Source organism: Scyliorhinus canicula, chromosome 18 (genome assembly GCF_902713615.1).
Source record: "Scyliorhinus canicula chromosome 18, sScyCan1.1, whole genome shotgun sequence".
Lineage (NCBI taxonomy): Eukaryota > Metazoa > Chordata > Chondrichthyes > Carcharhiniformes > Scyliorhinidae > Scyliorhinus > Scyliorhinus canicula.
Genome location: NC_052163.1, coordinates 5,143,504 through 5,165,557, shown reverse-complemented (window position 1 = coordinate 5,165,557; position 22,054 = coordinate 5,143,504). Strand labels below are relative to the sequence as shown.

The 22,054-nt window shown below is 55.0% G+C and overlaps 1 protein-coding gene across 4 annotated transcripts in view; it reads left to right on the top strand.

Annotated features, from left to right (window-relative positions):
- stxbp4 (syntaxin binding protein 4) overlaps positions 1 to 22,054 on the top strand; it is a 260,949-nt gene that overhangs the window by 5,790 nt on the left and 233,105 nt on the right. Inside the window, exons 1-2 of one of the 4 annotated variants that reach the window (XM_038777464.1) lie at positions 2,907 to 3,014; positions 15,000 to 15,073. In XM_038777464.1, the coding sequence (XP_038633392.1) occupies positions 2,953 to 3,014; positions 15,000 to 15,073 (136 nt within the window). In that variant the 5' untranslated portion in view covers positions 2,907 to 2,952. Of the gene's footprint in view, positions 1 to 2,906; positions 3,015 to 5,178; positions 5,359 to 14,999; positions 15,074 to 22,054 lie in introns of those variants that run through there. The other 3 variants (XM_038777467.1, XM_038777463.1, XM_038777465.1) reach the window with 3 other exon arrangements.

Sequence of the window (22,054 nt, the reverse complement as noted above, 5' to 3'; positions counted from 1 at the left end):
CTGCGCCACCCTGCTGCTCTAAATGGGCTCCAAACCGTGATCGTAACACAGGATGTGACAGTGTACAATTATGAATCCTCGTTATATACTGTGGGAGAAGGGCAGTATGGTGGCACAGTGGGCAGCACTGTTGCTTCATGCCGCTGAGGATCCGGGTTCGAATCCCGGCTCAGGGTCACTGTCTGTCTGGTATTTGCCAATTCTCCCCGTGTCTGCGTGGGTCTCACCTCCACAACCCAAAGATGTGCAGGTTAGGTTGATTGGCCACGCTAAATTGCCCCTTGATTTGAAAACAAAGTAATTGGGTACTCTAAATTTATTTTTAAAAATGAAAGGTGGGAGAATACACAAAGACAGACAGGAGAGAAGCCTTCCCTGGGTGTATAGTAAAGACAGACAGGAGCGAAGCCTTCCCTGGGTGTATAGTAAAGACAGACAGGAGTGAAGCCATCCCTGGGTGTATAGTAAAGACAGACAGGAGCGAAGCCTTCCCTGGGTGTATAGTAGACAGACAGGAGCGAAGCCATCCCTGGGTGTATAGTAAAGACAGACAGGAGCGAAGCCTTCCCTGGGTGTATAGTAAAGACAGACAGGAGTGAAGCCTTCCCTGGGTGTATAGTAAAGACAGACAGGAGCGAAGCCTTCCCTGGGTGTATAGTAAAGACAGACAGGAGTGAAGCCATCCCTGGGTGTATAGTAGACAGACAGGAGCGAAGCCTTCCCTGGGTGTATAGTAAAGAGAGACAGGAGCGAAGCCATCCCTGGGTGTATAGTAGACAGACAGGAGTGAAGCCATCCCTGGGTGTATAGTAAAGACAGACAGGAGCGAAGCCTTCCCTGGGTGTATAGTAGACAGACAGGAACAAAGCCTTCCCTGGGTGTATAGTAAAGACAGACAGGAGCGAAGCCTTCCCTGGGTGTATAGTAAAGACAGACAGGAGCGAAGCCTTCCCTGGGTGTATAGTAAAGACAGACAGGAGCGAAGCCTTTCCTGGGTGTATAGTAGACAGACAGGAGCGAAGCCTTTCCTGGGTGTATAGTAGACAGACAGGAGCGAAGCCATCCCTGGGTGTATAGTAAAGACAGACAGGAGCGAAGCCTTCCCTGGGTGTATAGTAAAGACAGACAGGAGCGAAGCCTTCCCTGGGTGTATAGTAGACAGACAGGAGCGAAGCCATCCCTGGGTGTATAGTAAAGAGAGACAGGAGCGAAGCCTTCCCTGGGTGCATAGTAAAGAGAGACAGGAGCGAAGCCTTCCCTGGGTGTATAGTAAAGAGAGACAGGAGCGAAGCCTTCCCTGGGTGTATAGTAGACAGACAGGAGAGAAGCCTTCCCTGGGTGTATAGTAAAGACGTCAGGAGCGAAGCCTTCCCTGGGTGCATAGTAAAGAGAGACAGGAGCGAAGCCTTCCCTGGGTGTATAGTAGACAGACAGGAGAGAAGCCTTCCCTGGGTGTATAGTAAAGACGTCAGGAGCGAAACCTTCCTTGGGTGTCTAGTAAAGACAGACAGGAGTGAAGACATCCCTGGGTGCATAGTAAAGACAGACAGGAGCGAAGCCTTCCCTGGGTGTATAGTAGACAGACAGGAGAGAAGCCTTCCCTGGGTGTATAGTAGACAGACAGGAGCGAAGCCTTTCCTGGGTGTATAGTAAAGACAGACAGGAGCGAAGCCTTCCCTGGGTGTATAGTAAAGACAGACAGGAGCGAAGCCTTCCCTGGGTGTATAGTAAAGAGAGACAGGAGTGAAGCCTTCCCTGGGTGTATAGTAAAGACAGACAGGGGCGAAGCCTTCCCTGGGTGTATAGTAAAGACAGACAGGAGTGAAGCCTTCCCTGGGTGCATAGTAAAGAGAGACAGGAGTGAAGCCATCCCTGGGTGTATAGTAGCCAGACAGGAGCGAAGCCTTCCCTGGGTGTATAGTAAAGACAGACAGGAGTGAAGCCTTCCCTGGGTGTATAGTAAAGACAGACAGGAGTGAAGCCATCCCTGGGTGTATAGTAGACAGACAGGAGTGAAGCCTTCCCTGGGTGTATAGTAGACAGACAGGAGCGAAGCCATCCCTGGGTGTATAGTAAAGACAGACAGGAGCAAAGCCTTCCCTGGGTGTATAGTAAAGACAGACAGGAGCGAAGCCTTCCCTGGGTGTATAGTAAAGACAGACAGGAGCAAAGCCTTCCCTGGGTGTATAGTAAAGACAGACAGGAGCAAAGCCTTCCCTGGGTGTATAGTAAAGACAGACAGGAGCGAAGCCTTCCCTGGGTGTATAGTAAAGACAGACAGGAGTGAAGCCTTCCCTGGGTGTATAGTAGACAGACAGGAGCGAAGCCATCCCTGGGTGTATAGTAAAGACAGACAGGAGCGAAGCCTTCCCTGGGTGTATAGTAAAGACAGACAGGAGCGAAGCCTTCCCTGGGTGTATAGTAAAGACAGACAGGAGTGAAGCCTTCCCTGGGTGTATAGTAAAGACAGACAGGAGTGAAGCCTTCCCTGGGTGTATAGTAAAGACAGACAGGAGTGAAGCCATCCCTGGGTGTATAGTAGACAGACAGGAGTGAAGCCATCCCTGGGTGTATAATATGTGGAAGTCACATTGTTATTCCATCATCCACAGAATCGGATTGGTGTTTGTTGAAACTCACTGATTATTTAAGTACCCAAAGGAGAGATTACCCTCACTTTACACTGACAGCGTCTGGGAAAATATTAAATCCAGTAACTGCAGTCAACTGGAGTTCATGGAAAGGATTTGGCAAATTATTAAATATGAAACAGTTCAAATCCTTTCAAATTTCAGACACAGGGCCTAATAAAGCTGGTGTGATCCTCTCCTTGGCCAATATTGATTAGAAGAACTTATCCCTCAGTCAACATCATTGAAAGAGATAAAAAGAGGAAATGTTGGAACAGTTCAGCAGCTAAGGCAGCATCTGCACCCCAGTGGTCAGCTCATCATGTCCTTATTGCCACAGTCTGAGGAAGCGGAGCACTTTGATGGCTTGTCCCTGTTATACTGGTACGTGTGTGTGTGTGCGGCTGCGTATCTGCCTCTTTGCGATCCCTGCGCATATCTGTAACAGGAGTACGCCATTCGGCCCCTCAAGCTTGCTCCACCACTCAATAAGATCATGGCCCTGTAATCCCCCTCCTCCACAACCCACAGCCCTGTAATCCCCCTCCCCCACAGCCCACAGCCCTGTAATCCCCCTCCCCCACAGCCCTGTAATCCCCCTCCCCCTCCCCCACAGCCCTGTAGTCCCCCTCCCCCACAGCCCTGTAATCCCCCTCCCCCACAGCCCTGTAATCCCCCTCCCCACAGCCCTGTAATCCCCTCCCCCTCAGACCTGTAACCCCCCTCCCCCACAGCCCTGTAATCCCCATTCCTCCACAGCCCTGTATTCCACCCTCCCCCACAGCCCTGTAATCCCCCTCCCCCATAGCCCTGTAATCCCCCACAGCCCTGTAATCCCCCTCCCCCACAGCCCACAGTCCTGTAATCCCCCTCCCCCCAGCCCTGTAAACCCCCTCCCACACAGCCCAGAGCCCTGTAATCCCCCTCCCCCACAGCCCACAGCCCTGTAATCCCCCACAGCCCCAGCCCTGTAATCCCCCTCCCCCACAGCCCACAGCCCTGTAATCCCCCTCCCCCACAGCCCTGTAATCCCCTCCCCCACAGCCCTGTAATCCCCCTCCCCCACAGCCCACAGCCCTGTAATCCCCCTCCTCCACAGCCCTGTAATCCCCCTCCCCCACAGCCCTGTAATCCCCCTCCCCCACAGGCCTGTAATCCCCCTCCCCCACAGTCCACAGCCCTGTAATCCCCCTCCTCCACAGCCCTGTAATCCCCTCCCCCACAGCCCTGTAATCCCCCTCCCCCCCAGCCCTGTAATCCCCCGCCACCCAGCCCTGTAATCCCCCTCCCCCACAGCCCTATAATCCCCCTCCCCCACAGCCCTGTAATCCCCCTCCCCCACAGCCCTATAATCCCCCTCCCCCACAGCCCTGTAATCCCCCTCCCCCACAGCCCTGTAATCCCCCTCCCCCACAGCCCTGTAATCCCCCTCCCCCACAGCCCTGTAATCCCCTCCCCCATAGCCCTGTAATCCCCCTCCCCCACATCCCTATAATCCCCCTCCCCCACAACCCTGTAATCCCCTCCCCCACAGCCCTGTAATCCCCACAGCCCTGTAATACCCCTCCCCCACAGCCCTTTAATCCCCCTCGCCCACAGCCCTGTAATCCCCACTGCCCTGTAATACCCCTCCCCCACAGCCCAGTAATCCCCCTCCCCCACAGCCCACAGCCCTTTAATCCCCCTCCCCCACAGCCCTGTAATCCCCCTCCCCCACAGCCCACAGGCCTGTAATCCCCCTCCCCCACAGCCCTGTAATCCCCCTCCCCCACGGATCTGTAATCCCCCACAGCCCCCAGCCCTGTAATCCCCCTCCCCCACAGCCCTGTAATCCCCCTGCCCCATTGCCCTGTAATCCCCCTCCCCCACAGCCCTGTAAACCCCCTCCCCATAGCCCACAGCCCTGTAATCCCACTCCCCCATAGCCCTGTAATCCCCCTCCCCCACAGCCCTGTAATCTCCCTCCCCCACAGCCCTGTAATCCCCCTCCCCCACAGCCCTGTAATCCCCCTCCCCCACAGCCCACAGCCCTGTAATCCCCCTCCCCCACAGCCCTGTAATCCCCCTCCCCCACAGCCCTGTAATCCCCCTCCCCTACAGCCCACAGCCCTGTAATCCCCCTCCCCCACAGCCCACAGCCCTGTAATCCCCCTCCCCCAGCCCTGTAATCCCCCTCCCCCACAGCCCTGTAATCCCCCTCCCCCACAGCCCACAGCCCTGTAATCCCCCTCCCCCACAGCCCTGTAATCCCCCTCCCCCACAGCCCTGTAATCCCCCTCCCCCACAGCCCACAGCCCTGTAATCCCCCTCCCCCCCAGCCCTGTAATCCCCCTCCCCCACAGCCCTGTAATCCCCCTCCCCCACAGCCCACAGCCCTGTAATCCCCCTCCCCCACAGCCCTGTAATCCCCCTCCCCCACAGCCCACAGCCCTGTAATCCCCCTCCTCCACAGCACTGTAATCCCCCTCCCCCACAGCCCACAGCCCTGTAATCCCCCTCCCCCACAGCCCACAGCCCTGTAATCCCCCTCCTCCACAGCACTGTAATCCCCCTCCCCCACAGCCCACAGCCCTGCTATGCTGCAGGCAGCAGCCCAGCACTGACACAGACACTTCCAGCAAGACAATCTCCATTCCCCCGGGAGCTCTGTCACCCCTCAGCACATCATGTCCTTACTGCCACACTCCGAGGAAGCGGAACGCTTTGATGGCTTGTCCCTGTTATACTGGTACGTGTCTGTGTGTGTGCCTGAACTCTGTAAACCTGTGCCGAGTTTGTATCTAACTCTGTGAGATCTGTCTGTATATCTGTATGGATTGTGTATCTATCTCTGTGAGCTCCCTGTCTGTATATCTGGATAGATTGTGTATCTAACTCTGTGAGATCTGTCTGTATATCTGTATGGATTGTGTATCTATCTCTGTGAGATCTGTCTGTATATCTGTATGGATTGTGTATCTATCTCTGTGAGATCTGTCTGTATATCTGTGTGGATTGTGTATCTATCTCTGTGAGCTCCCTGTCTGTATATCTGTATGGATTGTGTATCTATCTCTGTGAGATCTGTCTGTATATCTGTATGGATTGTGTATCTATCTCTGTGAGATCTGTCTGTATATCTGTATGGATTGTGTATCTATCTCTGTGCGTTCTCTGTCTGTATATCTGTATGGATTGTGTATCTATCTCTGTGAGATCTGTCTGTATATCTGTATGGATTGTGTATCTATCTGTGAGCTCCCCATCTGTATATCTGTATGGATTGTGTATCTATCTCTGTGAGATCTGTCTGTATATCTGTATGGATTGTGTATCTATCTCGGTGAGTTCTCTTTCTGTATATCTGGGCGGATTGTGTGTCTATCTCTGTGAGCTCCCTGTCTGTATATCTGTGTGGATTGTGTATCTATCTCTGTGAGATCTGTCTGTATATCTGGATAGATTGTGTATCTATCTCTGTGAGCTCCCTGTCTGTATATCTGTGTGGATTGTGTATCTATCTCTGTGAGATCTGTCTGTATATCTGGATAGATTGTGTATCTATCTCTGTGAGCTCCCTGTGTGTATATCTGTATGGATTGTGTATCTATCTCTGTGAGCTCCCTGTCTGTATATCTGTATGGATTGTCTATCTCTGTGAGATCTGTCTGTATATCTGTATGGATTGTGTATCTATGTCTGTGAGCTCCCTGTCTGTATATCTGTATGGATTGTGTATCTATCTCTGTGAGATCTGTCTGTCTATCTGTATGGATTGTGTATCTATCTCTGTGAGCTCCCTGTCTATATATCTGTATGGATTGTGTATCTATCTTTGTGAGATATGTCTGTATATCTGTATGGATTGTGTATCTATCTCTGTGAGATCTGTCTGTATATCTGGATAGATTGTGTATCTATCTCTGTGAGATCTGTCTGTATATCTGGATAGATTGTGTATCTATCTCTGTGAGATCTGTCTGTATATCTGGATAGATTGTGTATCTATCTCTGTGAGATCTGTCTGTATATCTGGATAGATTGTGTATCTATCTCTGTGAGCTCCCTGTCTGTTTGTAAATCTGTGTAGATTGTGTCTCTCCCTGTCTCAGGTTTCGAGCAGGCGGTAGGTTGAACTGGTCACAATAAATATTGATATCAGACCCAGCTGAGAGCTCAGTCACACACCTGGGGCTGCATTCTCCCAGCCTGGGGCTGCATTCTCCCACCTGGGGCTGCATTCTCCCACCTGGGGCTGCATTCTCCCAGCCTGGGGCTGCATTCTCCCAGCCTGGGGCTGCATTCTCCCAGCCTGGGGCTGCATTCTCCCACCGGGGGCTGCATTCTCCCACCTGGGGCTGCATTCTCCCACCCGGGGATGCATTCTCCCACCTGGGGCTGCATTCTCCCAGCCTGGGGCTGCATTCTCCCACCTGGGGTTGCATTCTCCCAGCCTGGGGCTGCATTCTCCCACCGGGGGCTGCATTCTCCCACCTGGGGCTCCATTCTCCCACCGGGGCTGCATTCTCCCACCCGGGGCCTGCATTCTCCCACCGGGGGCTGCATTCTCCCACCCGGGGCTGCATTCTCCCACCCGGGGCTGCATTCTCCCACCGGGGGCTGCATTCTCCCACCGGGGGCTGCATTCTCCCACCCGGGGTTGCATTCTCCCACCTGGGGCTGCATTCTCCCACCGGGGGCTGCATTCTCCCACCTGGGCTGCATTCTCCCACCTGGGGCTGCATTCTCCCACCCGGGGATGCATTCTCCCACCTGGGGCTGCATTCTCCCAGCCTGGGGCTGCATTCTCCCACCGGGGGCTGCATTCTCCCACCTGGGGCTCCATTCTCCCACCGGGGGCTGCATTCTCCCACCCGGGGCTGCATTCTCCCACCCGGGGCTGCATTCTCCCACCGGGGGCTGCATTCTCCCACCCGGGGCTGCATTCTCCCACCCGGGGATGCATTCTCCCACCGGGGGCTGCATTCTCCCACCTGGGGCTGCATTCTCCCACCTGGGGCTGCATTCTCCCACCCGGGGCTGCATTCTCCCAGCCTGGGGCTGCATTCTCCCACCTGGGGCTGCATTCTCCCACCTGGGGCTGCATTCTCCCACCGGGGGCTGCATTCTCCCACCTGGGGCTGCATTCTCCCAGCCTGGGGCTGCATTCTCCCAGCCTGCGGCTGCATTCTCCCACCGGGGGCTGCATTCTCCCAGCCTGGGGCTGCATTCTCCCACCCGGGGCTGCATTCTCCCACCTGGGGCTGCATTCTCCCACCTGGGGCTCCATTCTCCCAGCCTGGGGCTGCATTCTCCCACCGGGGGCTGCATTCTCCCACCGGGGGCTGCATTCTCCCACCTGGGGCTGCATTCTCCCACCCGGGGCTGCATTCTCCCACCCGGGGCTGCAATCTCCCACCGGGGGCTGCATTCTCCCACCGGGGGCTGCATTCTCCCACCCGGGGCTGCATTCTCCCACCGGGGCTGCATTCTCCCAGCCTTTGCACTAAAATCACGTTTGGTGCAGGAGCGGAGAATTGTCGTCAACCTGGAAATGGGGTCCGCGCCGCTCCCGCGAGTCTCCGTTCCCAGCGTAGGGACATAGGGCGCAATTCTCCGCACTCACGACGGTGCGGAGAATAGCGGGGTTCGTAAAATTTTACGGCCACGCTAGTCTGACGCCCTCCCGCTATTCTCCCCCCCCCCCCCCCCACGCCCGACTCCTGACATGAATCGCTGCCGCCGTTTTTTTTACGGCCAGCAGCGATTCTCAGCTGGCCGATGGGCCGAATTCCAAGCCCTTTACGGCTGTTTTTACGAACGGCAAACACACTGGTCTGGCCGTTCGTAAAAACGGCCGTAAAGTCCCGATTTTGAAAACCATGGCACCGATTGGCACGGCCGTGCCAAGGGTGCCATGGGCCCGCGATCGGTGGGCACCGATCGCGGGCAGCGGGTCCGATTCCCGCGCACTCTTTGTCCTTCCGCCGCCCCGCTGTATCACTTCGCGGGGCGGCTGAGGGGCATCCCGGCCCGCGCATGCGTGGGTTTCGCGCAAATGCGCGATGACGTCATCCGCACATGCGCGGGTTGGAGTCTTCCAATCTGCGCATGCGCGGCTGACGTCATGTGACGCGTCAGCCGGCGCAAACTCTAGCAAGCGGGCTTAACGAAATTCGTTAAGCCCGCGATGCCGGAGTTCACGGCCGCGGCATACTAGCCCTGACCGGGGACCAGAATCGGTTCCCGGTCGGGGAGGGGGAGGCTGGCGTCAAACCCGCCCGGATTTGACGCCAGCCTTACGATTTCTCCCTGCCTGGGAGAATCGCGCCCTATAGCCTCATTATTGGAGAATCCAGACCCAGGTCTACTCTGTTCCAACCAATGGAAACGGCATCAACACCTTCAACTACCACCAGGAAAAGTTCCGGGGGGAAAGAATTCAATTGCTCATCAGTTTGGGCAAAGAAAGTTTTCACCCAGATTATGAAGCTATCGGGAGAATATTCCAACCGCAGCTGTGGATCGTTTGTGTCTGCATTTGAAATGCTGTCCCCTTTGGACCCCCCGTCAGGAGGGAGATTGGCTGGCGGCGGGGTGGGGGGCGGGCAGTGTAGGAGGGCGGCTGCAGAATGCAGGGGAAGATATAGTGGTACAGAGGGAGATGTAGTTGCAGTGGGGGTGGGGGGTGTAAGGTGATGGGGGTGTAAGGGGATGGGGGTGCAGAGGGAGATGTAGTTGCAGAGGGGGTGGGGGGTGTAGGGGGGATGGGGGTGTAAGGGGATGGGGGTACAGAGGGAGATGTAGTTGCAGAGGGGGTGGGGTGTTCAGGGGGGATGGGGGTGTAAGGGGATTGGGGTACAGAGGGAGATGTAGTTGCAGTGGGGGTGGGGGGTGTAAGGGGATGGGGGTGCAGAGGGAGATGTAGTTGCAGAGGGGGTGGGGGTGTAAGGGGGGATGGGGGTGTAACGGGATGGGGGTGCAGAGGGAGATGTAGTTACAGGGGGGGGGTTCAGGGGGGATGGGGTGTAAGGGGATGGGGGTGTAAGGGGATGGGGTGTAAGGGGATGGGGGTGTAAGGGGATGGGGGTGTAAGGGGATGGGGGTGTAAGGGGATGGGGGTGTAAGGGGATGGGGGTACAGAGGGAGATGTAGTTGCAGGGGGAGGTCAGGGGGGGTGGGGTGTAAGGGGATGGGGTGCAGAGGGAGATGTAGTTGCAGAGTGGGTGGGGGTACAGGGGGGATGGGGTTGCAGGGGGTGGGGGGTGCAGTGGGGGCTGGGGGTGTAAGGGGATGGGGGTACAGAGGGAGATGTAGTTGCAGAGGGGGTGGGGGGGGTGTAAGGGGATGGGGTGCAGAGGGAGATGGTAGTTGCAGAGGGGGTGGGGGTGTAAGGGGATGGGGGTGCAGAGGGAGATGTAGTTGCAGAGGGGGTGGGGGTACAGGGGGGATGGGGTTGCAGGGGGTGGGGGGTGCAGTGGGGGCTGGGGTTGGAGGAAGGGTAGGGGTGCAGTGGGGGCTGGGGTTGGAGGGGGGGTGGGGTTGGAGGGTGGGTGGGGGTGCAGTTGGGGCTGGGGTTGGAGGGGAGGTGGGGTTGCAGGGTGGGTGGGGGCGCAGTTGGGGCTGGGGTTGGAGGGGAGGTGGGGTTGCAGGGTGGGTGGGGGTGCAGTTGGGGCTGGGGTTGGAGGGGGGGTGGGGTTGCAGGAAGGGTGGGGGTGCAGTGGAGGTTGGGGTTGCGGGGGACTGGGGGTAACAGGGTGTGGGGTGCAGGGGGGGTGGGGATGTAGGAGGGGGGTGGAGCGTGCAGGGAGAGATGGGGGTGCGGAGGAGATCGGTTGTGCGGGGGGGGGGGGATGAGGGTTCCGAGGGGGCAGGGCGGCAGTTTAGTGAGAACAGGCACATTCATGGGTTGTTATAAACTGGGGGGCCAGCCTGCCCCTATTCATCTCCTGCTCTTGTGAGTTTTTTGATTGGTCTGTAGGATTATAGAATAACACACAGCACTCCTAACAGCAATAGGCTACGTCAGGGAAAGTAAAAGCTAAATACTGCGGATGCTGGAATCTGAAACAAAAACAGACAATGCTGGAAAATCTCATCAGGTCTGACAGTATCTGGAGAGAGAAACAGAGTTAACGTTTCGAGTTCTGAAGGTTTCGAGTCACACGGACGCTAAACATTAACTCTGGACGCGATTCTCCGCACTCCCGACGGTGCGGAGAATAGCGTGGCTCGTAAAATTTTACGGCCACGCTAGTCCGACGCCCTCCCGCTATTCCCCCCCCCCCGATCGGTGGGCACCGATCGCGGGCAGCGGGCCCGATGCCCGCGCACACTTTGTCCCTCCGCCGCCCCGCAGTATCCATTCGCGGGGCGGCTGAGGGGCATCCCGGCCCGCGCATGCGCGGGTTTCGTGCAAATGCGCGATGACGTCATCCGTGTATGCGCGGGTTGGAGTCTTCCAATCCGCACGTGCGCGGCTGACGTCATATGACGCGTCAGCCGGCGCTAACTCTGGCAAGCGGGCTTAACGAAATTCGTTAAGCCCGCGATGCCGGAGTTTACGGCGTCGGCATGCTAGCCCCGACCGGGGACCAGAATCGGTTCCCGGTCGGGAAGGGGGGGGCTGCCGTCAAACCCGCCCGGATTTGACGCCAGCCTTACGATTTCTCCCCATATGGGAGAATCGCGCCCTCTGTTTCTCCCTCCACAGATACTCTCAGGCTTGATGAGATTTTCCAGCATTTTACACAGCGATGAATTTCAATGAGTTAGAAAATCCACATGATTCTGTGAGATGGGAGTTTAGAGAAAGCCACTGCCATCTAATCATTTAAAGAGTGGGTTTACACTCCTTGTGGTGCAGTGGGTAGTGTTCCTGCCTCTGGACTAGAAGCTCCAGGTTCGAGTCCCTCTCGAGGCCATGGAATGTGCTTCATAATGTGGTCAGACAGGCTGATGCCCAGCCTGGTAACTCCTTCCAACCAGCCGAAGCCAGGCAGTCAGAGCAGGAGACATTCCTAATCGCTATGCTTGATGCAGAGTGGTGCCCCACAAGGTATAAGCCTCTTGCTTCAGGCTCGTGACCTGTTCTAGGAACAAGGAGCTGCAGGAAATCAGACATGCCTGGTGTCAGCCTCATGCATGTTTAGCCTCAGGAAGTCTTCAAAGTCAGATTGAGAGAAGCTACATCCTCTGGCGCGAGAATCCAGAAGGGAGAAAACCTTAGGAGGGAAATCGGGGAACGTTTCTTGCGCACACACAACAGTGGAATCTGAGACTCCCCCCCCAAACACTGATGTCTATCCCCATTATCTTCAGCTGCACCCCCCCCCCCCCCCCCCCCCCCCCACCGGTTCAGTTCACAGCCTGACTGGGGGGGGTGCTGAGAAAGCTGCAATCGAGTGCTGTTCTCTCTCTCCAGCACCGGAATACTATCGGGAGGCCATCACAGAGAGTGATAGAATCTGATTTAAACAGGGCTACTGGTTCAATAGCATTTTCCCCGTTGGCTGGCGTCTGCTCAGCTTGGGGGCCAGGTTAGTGGGGCTGCATGGGAGCAGATCCAATTGATACAGATGCAATTGTAGCAATAAGTTAGTTGGCATATGCAGTGGGTTGCAGCATTGTGAGAGTGGCCTTTGAGGGAGGCACTCGATTGAGGGTCTTCACATACGCACACAGTGTGAGAAAGACAAGGAATGGACTCGTGGTTAGGTACTGGAGGCACACACCCATTTTTCCAAAGGTTGACGGCTGTCACAGGCCTGGGCTTGTTTTGAATGAATTTCTGTGTTCATTCCCTGTCACCCTATCACCTGAAAAACCCTGGGATTAATAACTGGACTCGGGAAAGGAAGGACAGAAAACTAGAAGGAGGGGGGGGGGGGGGGGGGGGCTGTGGGATAGAAGGGCGGCTGCAACATGCAATGGGGTTATTGTAGGAGGAGGTCTCACTGGAAGTTGCCCCTTTACCCCCAAATGGAAAGCCGGTGCACCTGCCAAATGCCAATCACCACCCCGAATAGCTCGGGCAGGGGATACAGAGTAAGGCAACGGGGAAGGAAGTCATTGTCTGTTTATTCTGCTGATGTGGGTATCCCTCGCAAGGCTGCCAATTATTACCCCTCCCCAGTGACCAAGATGGTGGTGGACGTTCCTGGACCACTGCAGTCCGTGTGGCGATGGTACTTTCACAGAGCAGGGTGAGTTCCAGCAATCCAATAACAGGGTGTGTTCCAGGAAAAAGGAAGGAATGGCTGATATCTTTCCAAATCAGGATGGGGTGTGACTCAGACGGGAAATTACAGATGCTGGTGTTTCCCTGTGTCTGCCGCCATCATCCTTCCAGGTGGCAGAGGTCATGGGTTTGGAAGGTGCTGTGGTAGGAGCCTTGGTGCAGTGTGTCTTGTAGCTGGTACACACGGCTGCCACTGTATGTCGGTGCTGGAGGGAGTGAATGTTTAAGATGGGGGATGGGGAGCCGATACAGCGGGGATGGGGGATGGGGAGCCGATACAGCGGGGATGGGGGATGGGGGATGGGGAGCCGATACAGCGGGGATGGGGGATGGGGAGCCGATACAGCGGGGATGGGGGATGGGGTGCCGATGGGGGATGGGGAGCCGATGGGGGATGGGGTGCCGATGGGGGATGGGGTGCGGATACAGCGGGGATGGGGGATGTGGTGCCGATGGGGGATGGGGAGCCGATGGGGGATGGGGTGCCGATGGGGGATGGGGTGCGGATACAGCGGGGATGGGGGATGGGGATGGGGGTTGGGGATGGGGGATGGGGAGCCGATACAGTGGGGATGGGGGATGGGGTGCGGATACAGCGGGGATGGGGGATGGGGATGGGGATGGGGGATGGGGAGCCGATACAGCGGGGATGGGGGAGGGTGAATGGGGGGTGGGGTGCCGATGGGGGATGGGGATGGGGAGCCGATACAGTGGGGATGGGGGATGGGGGATGGGGTGCGGATACAGCGGGGATGGGGATGGGGGATGGGGATGGGGGATGGGGTGCGGATACAGTGGGGATGGGGGATGGGGTGCGGATACAGTGGGGATGGGGGATGGGGTGCGGATACAGTGGGGATGGGGGATGGGGTGCGGATACAGTGGGGATGGGGGATGGGGTGCGGATACAGTGGGGATGGGGGATGGGGTGCGGTTACAGTGGGGATGGGGGATGAGGATGGGGGATGGGGAGCCGATACAGCGGGGATGGGGGACGGGGGATGGGGGATGGGGGGGGTGGGGGATGGGAGGGTGGGGGTTGGGGGACAGGGGATGGGGAGCCGATACAGCGGGGATGGGGGGATGGGGGGGGGTGGGGGATGGGAGGGTGGGGGATGGGGGACAGGGGATGGGGAGCCGATACAGCGGGGATGGGGGATGGGGGGGGGTGGGGGATGGGAGGGTGGGGGATGGGGGACAGGGGATGGGGAGCCGATACAGCGGGGATGGGGGAACGGGGGGTGGGGGGTGCGGATGGGGGATGGGGTGCGGATACAATGGGGATGGGGGATGGGGGACGGGGTGCGGATGGGGGATGGGGAGCCGATACAGTGGGGATGGGGGATGGGGTGCGGATGGGGGATGGGGGATTTGGAGCCGATACAGTGGGGATGGGGGATGGGGTGCGGATGGGGGATGGGGAGCCGATACAGTGGGGATGGGGGACGGGGTGCGGATGGGGGATGGGGAGCCGATACAGTGGGGATGGGGGATGGGGTGCGGATGGGGGATGGGGGATTTGGAGCCGATACAGTGGGGATGGGGGATGGGGTGCGGATGGGGGATGGGGAGCCGATACAGTGGGGATGGGGGATGGGATCCGGATACAGCGGGGATGGGGTGTCGGATACAGCGGGGATGGGGGATGGGGTGCGGATGGGGGATGGGGTGCCGATACACCGGGGATGGGGGATGGGGTGCGGATGGGGGATGGGGTGCCGATACACCGGGGATGGGGGATGGGGTGCGGATGGGGGATGGGGAGCCGATACACCGGGGATGGGGGATGGGGTGCGGATGGGGGATGGGGAGCCGATACACCGGGGATGGGGGATGGGGTGCGGATGGGGGATGGGAGCCGATACAGTGGGGATGGGGGATGGGGTGCGGATGGGGGATGGGGAGCCGATACAGTGGGGATGGGGGATGGGGTGCGGATGGGGGATGGGGAGCCGATACAGTGGGGATGGGGGATGGGGTCCGGATACAGTGGGGATGGGGGACGGGGTGCCGATACACCGGGGATGGTTTTGTCCCGGATGTTGCCGAGCATCTTCTCACTGCTAAAGTATCGGAACATCTTATACAGTAGCTCGTAGTTTTTTTTTTCCACAGCATTTTTAACTGGCAATATCTCTACTTTCTTCCAGGACTATTATGGGTCCCTCTGGAATCAATCGAGTTATTCATCGTGTTGTTTTCTCTGACTGTGAGAATGGCCTGGGTAAGTGTAACCTCTCTCTCTCTATCTCTATCTCTCTCTCTCACTCTCTCTCTATCTATCTCTCTCTCACTCACTCTACCTATTTCTCGCTCTATCTCTCTCTATCTATCTCTATCTCTCTCTCTCTCTCACTCTCTCTCTATCTATCTCTCTCTCACTCACTCTATCTATTTCCCTCTCTATCTCTCTCTATCTATCTTTGTCTTTCTCTATCTCTCTCTATCTCTGTCACTCTCTCTCTATCTATCTCTCTCTCTCTCACACTCACTCTCTATCTATCTATCTATTTCTCTCTCTCTCTTTCTCTATCTCTCTCTATCTATCTCTGTCTCTTTCTATCTCTCTCTCTCTCTCTCTCTCTCTCTCTCACTCACTATCTATCTATCTATTTCTCTCTCTCTCTCTCTCTATCTCTATCTATCTCTGTCTCTCTCTATCTCTCTCTCTCTCTCTGTCACGCTCTCTCTATCTCTCTATCTATCTCTCTCTCTTTCTCTCTCTATCTCTCTGTCTATCTCTCTCTCTATCTCTACCTCTCTATCTATCTCTCTCTTTCTCGCTCTATCTCTCTCGCTATCTCTCTCAAACACTCATTCACATCCCTCTCTCGCTATCTCTCTCTCTTTCTCTCTCTCTCTATTTCATAGAACATAGAACATAGAACATAGAACAGTACAGCACAGAACAGGCCCTTCGGCCCTCAATGTTGTGCCGAGCCATGATCACCCTACTCAAACCCACGTATCCACCCTACACCCGTAACCCAACAACCCCCCCCTTAACCTTACTTTTATTAGGACACTACGGGCAATTTAGCATGGCCAATCCACCTAACCCGCACATCTTTGGACTGTGGGAGGAAACCGGAGCACCCGGAGGAAACCCACGCACACAGGGGGAGGACGTGCAGACTCCACACAGACAGTGACCCAGCCGGGAATCGAACCTGGGACCCTGGAGCTGTGAAGCATTTATGCTAACCACCATGCTACCCTGCTGCCCCTCTCTCTCTCTCTCTCTCTCTTTCTGTCTGTGGCGCTAACAGTTGCACACAAAGATGAGAGACAAGTACAATCGAGGCTTTATTGCTGTGTGATGCTATTCCTCCGGCTGCAACTGTAGAATAGGATCTCAGTGACTCACACGCATATTTATACACAAGCTCCCTGTGGGCGGAGCTAGCCGGCAGGGGCTTACCGGAGGAACCTGTATTACAGGTACAGCCATACATCCCCCTACTGCAAGTACGTATATCTACAGTGGTTATCACCACATTCACCCCCTGTAAAAAATGAGTCCGGCGGGGGTGACATGTAACTCTAATACAAATTATACTATCTACAAGAGAGTCAAACAAAGAAAACCCAGAGTCCATCCGGTTAGCAGGTTACAGGTTGAGCCAAATCGGCGGTCGAACGTTCCGCTGTGATCGGCGTAGCTGTGGTGGTGATGTCGGCACAGGCGGTGATGGCAACGATGTTGCAGGTGTTGGCGGTGTTGGTGCTGGCTGCTGACGGGATGACTCCGAGAGCAAGCCGAAATCTTCAGTGTCCTCCAGTGTGGGCAGGGGGACGAGGGATAGGCCTGGTGGGGACGAATACGGGGGCGCCGGGGAAAAGGAGGGTGGCACGGGGGGGAAAAGGGGCGTGGGCATGGGATTGGCACCTGAGGGAGCCAGGTCCCGGAGCGAGACTGTGTCCTGGCGGCCGTCGGGGAACTCCACGTAGGCATACTGAGGGTTGGCGTGGAGAAGGCGTACTTTGTCCACCAGGGGTTCCGCCTTGTGGTGCCGGACATGCCTACGGAGAAGGACTGGGCCCGGAGTCGTGAGCCATGTCGGGAGCGACACCCCGGACGTAGACTTCCTAGGGAAGGTAAAAACACGTTCATGGGGTGTACTGTTAGTTGCGGTGCACAGTAGTGACCGAATGGAATGGAGCGCGTCAGGGAGGACCTGCTGCCAGCGAGTGGCTGGGAGGTTCCTGGACCGTAGGGCCAGCTGGACGGCCCTCCATACCGTCCCATTCTCCCTCTCTACCTGTCCGTTTCCCTGGGGTTGTAGCTGGTCGTCCTGCTGGAGGCGATACCCCTGCTGAGCAGGAACTGACGCAGCTCATCGCTCATGAATGAGGATCCCCTGTCACTGTGGATGTAGTCGGGGAAACCGAACAGAGCGAAAATGGAATCGAGGGCCTTGATGACGGTGGCAGACGTCATATCCGGGCATGGGATGGCGAAGGGGAACCTAGAAAATTTGTCGACCACACTAAGGATGTAGGTGTTGCGGTCGGTGGAGTGGAGGGGCCCTTTGAAGTCTACGCTGAGGCGTTCAAAGGGGCGGGACGCTTTCACCAGGCACGCGCGATCTGGCCGGTAGAAGTGCGGTTTGCACTCGGCAAAGACCTGGCCGTCCCTGGTGACTGTCCGTACTTCCTCGACGGAGTAGGGCAGATTGCGGGCTTTGATTAGATGGTACAAGCGAGTGACCCCCGGATGGCAAAGGCTCTCGTGCAAGGCACGGAGCTGGTTCACTTGTGCGCTGGCACATGTACCTTGGGAGAGGGCGTCTGGGGGCTCGTTGAGCTTGCCGGGGCGATACAAGATCTCGTGGTTAAAGGTGGAGAGCTCAATTCTCCACCGCAAGAATTTGTCATTCTTGATCTTGCCCCGCTGCGTGTTGTTAAACATGAAGGCTACCGACCGTTGGTCAGTGAGGAGAGTGAATCTCCTGCCGGCCAGGTAATGCTTCCAATGCCGCACAGCTTCAACGATGTCCTGGGCCTCCTTTTCAACAGAGGAATGTCGAATTTCGGAGGCGTGGAGGGTGCGTGAAAAGAATGCCACAGGTCTGCCTCCTGATTCAGCGTGGCGGCAAGGGCGACATCTGAAGCGTCGCTTTCTGCTTGAAAAGGCAGTGTCTCGTCTACTGCGTGCATCCCCGCCTTGGCTATGTCAGATCGAATGCGGGCGAAGGCCTGTTGTGCCTCGGCCGAGAGGGGAAAATGTGTGGACTGGATAAGTGGGCGGGCCTTGTCCGCGTATTGTGGGACCCACTGGGCGTAATAAGAAAAGAACCCCAGGCAGCGTTTGAGGGCCTTGGGGCAGTGGGGGAGTGGAAGCTCCATGAGGGGAAGCATGCGGTCGGGGTCGGGCCCCAGTAGTCCGTTTTGGACTACGTACCTGAGGATGGCTAAGCGGTCTGTGCGGAACACACACTTCTCCTTGTTGTACGTGACATTAAGGAGAGATGCGGTGTGGAGGAATTTAGAAAGGTTGGCATCATGGTCCTGCTGGTCATGGCCGCAGATGGTGACATTGTCGAGGTACAGGAAGGTGGCCTGCAGTCCGTACCGGTCAACCATTCGGTCCATTTCTCGTTGAAATACCGAGACTCCATTCGTGACGCTGAAGGGAACCCTAAGAAATTGGTACAGACGACTGCCTGCCTCGAAGGCAGTGTAGGGACGGTCCGATAGGGTGGTCAATAGGACTTTAAACTAGAGATTGGGGGGGGAAGGGAAAGTCAGGGAACCAAGAGGTGAAGGAATCAGTGGGAAGCGTAGCTGCTTAGGATTACAAAAAATCACGAAAAGACAGAGCTCAGGAGAGGTTACGATAGTCCCCATCTCACAAAATATGACACAGTGTATGGAAAGGCTCAGTAAACCAAGGTCCACCACACTAAGAAAACAAAAAGGGACAGTCAATAGGGAATTAAAGGTGCTATATTTAAATGCCCGCAGTGTACGGAACAAGGTAGATGAGCTTGTGGCCCAGATTGTGACTGGCAGGTATGATGTGGTAGGCATCACAGAGACATGGTTGCAGGGGGTTCAGGACTGGCAGTTAAACATCCAGGGATTTACAGCCTATCGAAAAGACAGAGAGGTGGGTAGAGGGGGCGGGGTTGCCTTGTTAATTAGAAATGAAATTAAATCAATAGCACTAAACGACATAGGGTCAGACGATGTGGAGTCTGTGTGGGTAGAGTTGAGGAACCACAAAGGCAAAAAACCATAATGGGAGTTATGTACAGGCCTCCTGACAGTGGTCAGGACCAGGGGCACAAAATGCACCACGAAATAGAAAGGGCATGTCAGAAAGGCAAGGTCACAGTGATCATGGGGGACTTCAATATGCAGGTGGACTGGGTAAATAATGTTGCCAGTGGACCCAAAGAAAGGGAATTCATTGAATGTTTACAGGATGGCTTTTTGGAACAGCTTGTGATGGAGCCCACGAGGGAACAGGCTATTCTGGACTTAGTGTTATGTAATGAGCCAGAATTGATAAAAGATCTTAAAGTAAGGGAACACTTAGGAAGCAGTGATCATAATATGGTAGAATTCAGTCTGCAATTTGAAAGAAGGAAGGTAGAATCAGATGTAAAGGTTTTACAGTTAAATAAAGGTAATTACAGGCGCATGAGGGAGGAACTGACGAAAATCGACTGGAAGCAGAGCCTAGTGGGAAAGACAGTAGAACAGCAATGGCAGGAGTTTCTGGGAGTAATTGAGGACACAGTGCAGAGGTTCATCCCAAAGAAAAGAAAGGTTATCAGAGGGAGGGTTAGGCAGCCATGGCTGACAAAGGAAGTCAGGGAATGCATCAAGGCAAAAGAGAGAGCCTATAATGTGGCAAAGAGTAGTGGGAAGTCAGAAGATTGGGAAGGCTACAAAAACAAACAGAGGATAACAAAGAGAGAAATAAGGAAGGAGAGGATCAAATATGAAGGTAGGCTAGCCAGTAACATTAGGAATGATAGTAAAAGTTTCTTTAAATACATTAAAAACAAACGGGAGGCAAAAGTAGACATTGGGCCGCTCCAAAATGACGCTGGTAATCTAGTGATGGGAGACAAGGAAATAGCTGAGGAACTTAATAAGTACTTTGCGTCCGTCTTCACAGTAGAAGACATGAGTAATATCCCAACAATTCAGGAAAGTCAGGGGGCAGAGTTGAATATGGTTGCCATCACAAAGGAGAAGGTGCTAGAGAAACTAAAAGGTCTGAAAATTGATAAATCTCCGGGCCCAGATGGGCTACATCCTAGAGTTCTAAAGGAGATAGCTGAAGAAATAGTGGAGGCGTTAGTTATGATCTTTCAAAATTCACTGGAATCAGGCAAAGTCCCAGAGGATTGGAAAATCGCTGTTGTAACCCCCCTGTTCAAGAAGGGAACAAGAAAAAAGATGGAAAATTATAGGCCAATTAGCCTAACCTCGGTTGTTGGCAAAATTCTAAAATCCATCGTTAAGGATGAGATTTCTAAATTCTTAGAAGTGCAGGGTCGGATTAGGACAAGTCAGCATGGATTTAGTAAGGGGAGGTCGTGCCTGACAAACCTGTTAGAGTTCTTTGAAGAGATAACAAATAGGTTAGACCAAGGAGAGCCAATGGATGTTATCTATCTTGACTTCCAAAAGGCCTTTGACAAGGTGCCTCACGGGAGACTGCTGAGTAAAATAAGGGCCCATGGTATTCGAGGCAAGGTACTAACATGGATTGACGATTGGCTGTCAGACAGAAGGCAGAGAGTTGGGATAAAAGGTTCTTTTTCGGAATGGCAACCGGTGACAAGTGGTGTCCCGCAGGGTTCAGTGTTGGGGCCACAGCTGTTCTCTTTATATATTAACGATCTAGATGACAGAAATGGGGGCATTCTGGCCAAGTTTGCCGATGATACAAAGATAGGTGGAGGGGCAGGTAGTATTGAGGAGGTGGGGAGGCTGCAGAAAGATTTAGACAGTTTAGGAGAATGGTCCAAGAAGTGGCTGATGAAATTCAACGTGGGCAAGTGCGAGGTCTTGCACTTTGGAAAAAAGAATAGAGGCATGGACTATTTTCTAAACGGTGACAAAATTCATAATGCTAAAGTGCAAAGGGACTTGGGAGTCCTAGTCCAGGATTCTCTAAAGGTAAACTTGCAGGTTGAGTCCGTAATTAAGAAAGCAAATGTAATGTTGTCATTTATCTCAAGAGGCTTGGAATATAAAAGCAGGGATGTACTTCTGAGGCTTTATAAAGCACTAGTTAGGCCCCATTTAGAATACTGTGAGCAATTTTGGGCCCCACACCTCAGGAAGGACATACTGGCACTGGAGCGGGTCCAGCGGAGATTCACACGGATGATCCCAGGAATGGTAGGCCTAACATACGATGAACGTCTGAGGATCGTGGGATTATATTCATTGGAGTTTAGAAGGTTGAGGGGAGATCTAATAGAAACTTACAAGATAATGAATGGCTTGGATAGGATGGACGTAGGGAAGTTGTTTCCATTAGCAGGGAGACTAGGACGCGGGGGCACAGCCTTAGAATAAAAGGGAGTCACTTTAGAACAGAGATGAGGAGAAATTTCTTCAGCCAGAGAGTGGTAGGTCTGTGGAATTCATTGCCACAGAGGGCGGTGGAGGCCGGGACATTGAGTGTCTTTAAGACAGAAATTGATAAATTCTTGATTTCTCGAGGAATTAAGGGCTATGGGAGAGAGCGGGTAAATGGAGTTGAAATCAACCATGATTGAATGGTGGAGTGGACTCGATGGGCCGAATGGCCTTACTTCCGCTCCTATGTCTTATGGTCTTATGATTTACGGATGGGGAGCTGGTGGTAGGCGGATTTCAGGTCAATAGTAAAGAAGACCCGGTACTGTGCAATCTGATTGACCATCTCAGAAATGCGGGGGAGGGGGTACGCGTCGAGCTGCGTGTACCGGTTGATGGTCTGGCTGTAGTCCACGACCATCCTGTGCTTCTCCCCGGTCTTAACCACTACCACCTGGGCTCTCCAAGGGCTGTTGCTGGCCTCGATGATACCCTCCCGAAGCAGCTGCTGGACCTCGGACCTGATGAAGGCCTTGTCCTGGGTGCTGTACCGTCTGCTCCTGGTGGCGACGGGCTTGCAATCCACAGTCAGATTGGCAAAGAGGGAGGGGGGCTCGACCTTGAGGGTCGCGAGGCCGCAAATGGTGAGGGGAGG